The sequence below is a fragment of the Diabrotica virgifera genome, chromosome 8 (assembly GCF_917563875.1).
Source record: "Diabrotica virgifera virgifera chromosome 8, PGI_DIABVI_V3a".
Classification (NCBI taxonomy): domain Eukaryota; kingdom Metazoa; phylum Arthropoda; class Insecta; order Coleoptera; family Chrysomelidae; genus Diabrotica; species Diabrotica virgifera.
This window is the reverse complement of record NC_065450.1, coordinates 97309989-97317706: the sequence shown is the minus strand read 5'-3', so window position 1 is coordinate 97317706 and position 7718 is coordinate 97309989. Positions and strand designations below refer to the sequence as shown.

Below are 7718 nucleotides of genomic sequence, written 5' to 3'. Positions count from 1 at the left end.
CGCAAAATTGTAGCGAAACATTATACATATGTATATCTTGTATAACTTTTTTGTTTATGCAGAACATATTACACGCTTTGGTAAAAATGCAGAACAAACCTAGCACTAACTTGTGGTTTATTCAGATTTTCTCTGATCGTTTTGATTTTATATGGGCAGTACAGCTTTACGTAAACTTGGAGCGCCACATTATATCTTGTATATCTTTTTTGTTTATGCAGAACAAATTACACTCTTTGGCAAAAATGCAGAACAAACCTAGCACTAACTTGTGGTTTATTCAGATTTTCTCTAATCGTTTGGATTCTATATGGGCAATACAGCTTTACGTAAACTTGGAGCGCCACATTATATCTTGTATATCTTTTTTGTTTATGCAGAACAAATTACACGCTTTGGCAAAAATGCAGAACAAACCTAGCACTAACTTGTGGTTTATTCAGATTTTCTCTGATCGTTTTGATTCTATATGGGCAGTACAGCTTTACGCAAACTTGGAGCGCCACATTATATCTTGTATATCTTTTTTGTTTATGCAGAAAAAATTACACGCTTTGGCAAAAATGCAGAACAAACCTAGCACTAACTTGTGGTTTATTCAGATTTTCTCTAATCGTTTGGATTCTATATGAGCAATACAGCTTTACGTAAACTTGGAGCGCCACATTATATCTTGTATATCTTTTTTGTTTATACAGAACAAATTACACGCTTTGGCAAAAATGCAGAACAAACCTAGCACTAACTTGTGGTTTATTCAGATTTTCTCTGATCGTTTTGATTCTATATGGACAGTACAGCTTTACGCAAACTTGGAGCGCCACATTATATCTTGTATATATTTTTTGTTTATGCAGAAAAAATTACACGCTTTGGCAAAAATGCAGAACAAACCTAGCACTAACTTATGGTTTATTCAGATTTTCTCTAATCGTTTGGGTTCTATATGGGCAATACAACTTTACGTAAACTTGGAGCGCCACATTGTATATTGAATAACTCTTTTATTTTTTTAGAACAAACTTCAAAATTACAGAACAAACTAGAACAAACCTAGCACTAACTGCTACAGTTATGAAAAGATATATTGGGAACTGGGGCAATACAGGTTTACAGACATATCGCTATGCTATCTTCGTATATATTATATTCTCAATGGTTTTTACTAAATCCACTGATATTCCCTTTTCATATAATAAATGTGTCGCGTTCCGAATTCTCACTCTATCAAGCGCTTTCTCCAAATCTATCAGCCACATAATATATGCTGATTTATTATATTCCAGCGACTTTTCTTTTATTTGTCATTATAAAAACTGCATCCGTGCATTATGATCTTCCTGTCCGAAATCCTTGCTGCTCCTCTTGCAGAGTTATTCGTTCGTTTATCTTTGCCGCTATAATTCTTGTTGTCAATTTGAGTGTTGTATTTAAAAGATTTATTGCTCGATAGTTATTGGGGTCCTTCTTATTTGCTTTCTTGAAGAACCTCAGCATGATCGCTCTTCTCCATTCATCTGGTATTCTGTTCGTGGCGATTATTTTATGAATAAGAAGTTGCAGTTGTTGTACACCACCATATTATAAGAGTTCATTTGGTATTTGATTTTATTTGGTGTTTCTGGTAAAGATTTTTCGTTTTCTTTTTTAAAAATTTCTGTCACGAAGGCCACCCACGTATCCTCTTTTATGTGTTCTATTTCAACTAGTTCTTTCATTTCGCTTCTTTGTTGTCTTATGAAGCGCCTTGTTTCTGTTGTCCATAGAAATCCATCTCTAGTCCTTTTGTGAATCTTTCCCAGTATAATCTGTTATTGTTTTTCTTACCAATTGATGAGTTTCAGTTCTTACTCTTTTATAGTTTTCATATGATTCATTCGTTTTTTCTGACCTATATTTTAGGAAAGCTTTCTTTTTTTGGTGACAGTTTTATTTAACCTCTAGTGTAAACCATGGTGTTTTCGTTGACCACTTTTGGTTTTTGTTTATTATTTTCGTTCCAGGGGCTTCTCCGGTAGCGTCCAGAATATTTACAAAATTGACAGGACGGAATTTTGACAAGATTATTAAAAATAATTAGCAATAAAATTGGTCGCCAAGATGGACCCTTTACCCATTTTTCTTGCCGAGATATAGCTTTAACCGTAAAGCTAGCAGCACCCACTGTTTCTCGGAAATGGCTACAGTGATAAATTTTTTCTTTTTGTAATAAATTAGCAATAAATTAGTAATTAATTCCTTGGGGTCGAATTTTCGATTTTCATAATTTTTTCGGGGGTGAGTTTCCCGCTAGGGGATGATGGGGTAGTTTTTAGAGATTGGTTAATATATCAATCAAGAGCAATTATTTAGCAATAAAATATGCCGTTAAAATGGGCCCTGTATTCCTTTTCATTGTCGAGATATAGGGTGGGTGCTGCTAGCTTTACCGTAAAGCTAGCAGCACCCACTGTTTCTTGGAAACGGCTACAGCAATAAATTTTTTCTTTTCGTATTAAATTAGCAATAAATTAGTAATTAATTCCTTGGGGTTGAATTTTCGATTTTCATAATTTTTTCGGGGGTGAATTTCGCGCTAGGGGATGATGGGGTAGATGTTCAGGATTGGTTAATATACCAATCAAGAGCAATTAAATAGCAATAAAATATGCCGTTAAAATTATCCCTGTACTCCTTTTCAGTGCCGAGATATAGAGTGGGTGCTGCTAGCTTTACCGTAAAGCTAGCAGCACCCACTGTTTCTCGGAAATGGCTACAGCAATAAATTTTTTCTTTCCGTAATAAATTAGCAATAAATTAGCAATTAATTCCTTGGGGTTGAATTTTCGATTTTCATCATCTTTTTGGGGGTGAGTTTTACGCTAGGGGATGATGGGGTAGTTTTTTGGGTTTGGTTAATATACCAATCAAGAGCAATTAAATAGCAATAAAATATGCCGTTAAAATGATCCCCGTATTCCTTTTCATTGCCGAGATATAGAGTGGGTGCTGCTAGCTTTACCGTAAAGCTAGCAGCACCCACTGTTTCTCGGAAAGGGCTTCAGCAATAAATTTTTTCTTTCCGTAATAAATTAACAATAAATTAGCAATTAATTCCTTGGGATTGAATTTTCGATTTTCATCATCTTTTTGGGGGTGAGTTTTACGCTAGGGGATGATGGGGTTGTTTTTTGGGTTTGGGTAATATACCAATCAAGAGCAATTAAATAGCAATAAAATATGCCGTTAAAATGATCCCCGTACTCCTTTTCATTGCCGAGATATAGAGTGGGTGCTGCTAGCTTTACCGTAAAGCTAGCAGCACCCACTGTTTCTCGGAAACGGCTACAGCAATAAATTTTTTCTTTCCGTAATAAATTAGCAATAAATTAGCAATTAATTCCTTGGGATTGAATTTTCGATTTTCATCATCTTTTTGGGGGTGAGTTTTACGCTAGGGGATGATGGGGTAGTTTTTTGGGTTTGGTTAATATACCAATCAAGAGCAATTAAATAGCAATAAAATATGCCGTTAAAATGATCCCCGTACTCCTTTTCATTGCCGAGATATAGAGTGGGTGCTGCTAGCTTTACCGTAAAGCTAGCAGCACCCACTGTTTCTCGGAAACGGCTACAGCAATAAATGTTTTCTTTCCGTAATAAATTAGCAATAAATTAGCAATTAATTCCTTGGGGTTGCATTTTCGATTTTCATCATCTTTTTAGGGGTGAGTTTTACGCTAGGGGATGATGGGGTAGTTTTTTGGGTTTGGTTAATATACCAATCAAGAGCAATTAAATAGCAATAAAATATGCCGTTAAAATGCTCCCCGTACTCCTTTTCGTTGCCGAGATATAGAGTGGGTGCTGCTAGCTTTACCGTAAAGCTAGCGGCACCCACTGTTTCTCGGAAACGGCTACAGCAATAAATGTTTCCTTTGCGTAATAAATTAGCAATAAATTAGCAATAAAATATAGTCTTAGTCTGAATTTGGTCTTATGAAGTGGTGCTGCTGACTTTACCGACATTACTAAGCGGATGTGATGGCAATTACATGCTTTTGCCCTCGGGCTGCTATCTTCTTAAGCTTTTGAACAGCCGTGACTCCTGTTTCGTCAATATTTCTTTGTATATTTCGAAGAAAACACCAACGTTTTCGTGTTAAAAGATATTGCTTGACTTAATGAGGTGGCTTCCGATGTTCTTAGAGATAAATGTGGATTCCTACGCATAAAATTTTGGAATCAATCTGGAACAGCTATGCAATTTTGATGCCAAGAAGAAGGAATTTGCTTAGCACTGAGTTTCACGGCACATTGATAAGTCAATTATCGTATCTCCATGGGAAGTAGTCTAAAATATATTTTGGCACACTTCAGAATATATGAAGCCATTTTTCTTTCTTGTTCGGCTGTAAAAACTATTCTTGGTTTAGCGTAACTCACTTGTAGGCTCTCATTGTTCTTCTTTTTTTATATATCTGTATAGAAATACATGACACAGTCCGAAAGTTCCACTTGCTTGCCTTAAGCTACATTGATTATTTAAAACTTCCGCTGAAGCTAACTCGTAGACGCTTTGAGTTACCCTTTCTGATTTTCTTTTATATTGTCTCATTCTAGAAGAAAAAACTAAATACTGTAGGATTACATTCGTTTAAGTTATTTTATTTTATCATAAACGCGAGCCGAAAGCCAGTTAAGTGGCATTTGCCTAATAATAAAAAAAAACGCGATAGATCTATAGGTTCAGCATATCATGGCCAAGTGACAGTAGTCAAAAAGTCAGAGAAACGTCGAGTTGACATTAAGACGCTGATGATAGGGGGCAGACGGCCTTTTTCATCAGAATAAAGACGAACGACGAAATAAGATAGCATATTTTTGATATAAAGCCGTTTTAAATGTTCAGTGTTAATTACCGTTTACATTAGTTGTTACATTATCCTTGTAATTACGAGTTCTACAATTAAGTGTTTGTTGTATCCCAAAATCGACCTGTGACCAAAGAATCAACCCTAGACACTAGACAAACAGAAGATAAAAACCTACATTTTGGGGCCTCTGTCCGGGATAGCAGATTAGCAGATAGCAGATAGAAGACAGATATAATAAGGATAATCAGAGATATGGATTACGTGAGATCGACTGACGCTGACGTTTAGCCGCATATTGCCGTGCCGATATTGTTTTGAATGCTGATATGTTTTGAATGAAAACACAATGACGAACTCAATCCTATGAAATGGTAATAACGAGTTAAACTATTAGAGACGATCTGCAAGGTAAGAGATTTTTTTTGCAACATTCTACCAAGAGACTAAGACGACAAGAAGATTGAACGTTATGTTTTCAATGACATTTCCCTTTTGTGGATGTGCTGATGCAACAGAAAATTCATATGAACTTTGAAAACACGTTTTAAGAAAAAGTTTTTTATATGAATGAACGATTAATTGATCTTGATTTAATTTCGTGTCCATTATAAAAACATTCTAGTATATTTTTTGTTGACGATATATTTTCGTTTTAAGATTAGGAAAACGTTAATTTTTGTAGGTTTTATAGCACAAATACGCATTACTAAGGTTATTTCATTTTTTGAAAAGGTTTAATTTTTGCATGCTTTAGTTTTTTACGTAATTATAAATATTTCGTTTGATATTGCTGAATATTTTTTGAAAATATTTTATTATGGCAACTTTAGGTTCTATTCGTAATATTGACTATAATATTACTCACGCTAAGTTGAGAGTTGTTAAAATTTTGCATTACATTTGTTTTTCCACTGAAGGTGAACCTCGAAAAACTAGAAAAGCTTTGCGTGCTTTTCCTGGTTTTCGGCTCGACGACACTTCCGAACAATTTTTGAGTAAATGTAACGATGTAAGTGAAAAATTTTATCTTCCTGATTTAATTGGGATATGCCAAATTCTTGATTTGAATTATAAAAATGAGAAGCATGACGTGGTTGTTCGCATTTGTTCCTTTTTGAATACCTTCATTAACGACGACGAAACTGAAGATGACGAAGAGGAGGATGACGTATCAGATATAGACGAAGACGACGAAAGACGAAAGGATGAAAAAAGACAACTGGAAGACGAAAAAAGACGAATGCAAGAAGAAAAACGACGATTGGAAGACGAAAGACGGGAAAATGATGAAAGACGAGAAAAAGAAAAACGCCAATTGGAAGACGAAAGACGGGAAAATGATGAAAGACGAGAAAAAGAGAAACGACGATTGGAAGAAGAAAGACGAAAAGACGATGAAAGACGCGCAAAAGACGATGAAAGACTTGAAGAAGAAGAAAGAAGAAGACGTGAGAGAAGAAACGACGAGGATAGACGAAGACGCGAAGGGCGAAATTATGACGAAGGACGACAAATATGCGATGAAAGACGTAGATATGAACGAAGTAATGACGAAGAAAGACGAAGATACGAAGACAGACGATATGACGAAGATATTCACGTACATGAAGAAATTGGAGAAATAAGCTATAGCGCAAGCAATAACGCTGAAATTAGATCCGCGAATAATGGAGCGACTGGTACAGGACGACAGGAATCATTTGCATTAAGTTTTAGAGATGTGGAAGACAGCATAAGATCATTTAATGGAAAAGATGAATATCCTATTCGCACGTGGATTATCGAGTTTGAAGAAGTAGCTGAGATAACAGGATGGAACGACTTACAAAAATTAATCTACGCAAAAAAATGTTTAAATGGACTTGCCAAACTGTTTGTGCAGTCAGAAAAAGGCATCAGAAGTTGACCTGATTTGAAGAGATGTTTAATCGAAGAATTCGGAGTACATGTAAATAGTGCACAGATACAGAAGATGTTGATGACGAGACGAAAAAAATCTGATGAGACTGTACAAGAATACATGATTAATATGAGAGAAATAGCTAATAGAGCTTACTTAGAACAAGAAGTTGTTATAGAATACATAATTGATGGAATACAAGACGAATCATCCAATAAACTAGTGTTATATGGAGCAAAAGATTTTGCAGACTTTAAGGAGAAAATTAAACTGTATGAGAGAATACACGGTAAGGAGACTACTGGATAAGCTCAAGGCTTTAGAGCAAATAAAGAAGGATCTAAGAAAAACGAGGACATCGTTAAAAACGAAAAAAGAGAGAAGAATGACAGGAAAAGAGAGAACAACATTACTTGTTTTAATTGTGGAAATAGAGGTCACAGATCTAAGGACTGTCCAGATAAGTCCAAGGGAACGAAGTGTTTTAGCTGCAACAAATATGGCCACGTTTCAAGTAAATGTCCCAATAAAAAATCGACGAAGGCTACTACAGAAAACACAGCTTTGAATGTAATTGAGGTTCAGCCAAAAACAGCGCTTAAACTTACAATTAATCAGATCACACTAACAGCTTTATTTGACACCGGAAGTGATATATGTACGATAAGAGAAGATGTGTATGACAAATTCTTTAATGATATTTGTTTAACACCCGACACCATAATGTTGAAAGGCTTAGGAGAAAATGCGAAAGTTAATACATTAGGATCATTCTCGACACAAGCTGACGTTAACGATGATAAGTTTGATCTAAAATTTCATTATTATCCCAGAAGCTGCGACATCTTTTCAAGCAATAATTGGAAATAATATTTTACAACAAGCATCTGTTAGTATAAGAGATGATGGGATAGTAATGTGCAAGAGGACGGACGAAAACTTTATTATGCACATTATGCTTG

At 35.3% G+C, this 7718-nt stretch overlaps 1 protein-coding gene across 1 annotated transcript; it reads left to right on the top strand.

Annotated features, from left to right (window-relative positions):
- The first annotated feature begins 6096 nt into the window (after window positions 1-6096).
- Window positions 6097-6762, top strand: LOC126890219 (capping protein inhibiting regulator of actin dynamics-like). The gene has a single exon (XM_050659073.1). The coding sequence runs from the start codon at window positions 6097-6099 to the stop codon at window positions 6760-6762; it is 666 nt and encodes a 221-aa protein (XP_050515030.1).
- The last annotated feature ends 956 nt before the right edge of the window (window positions 6763-7718 follow it).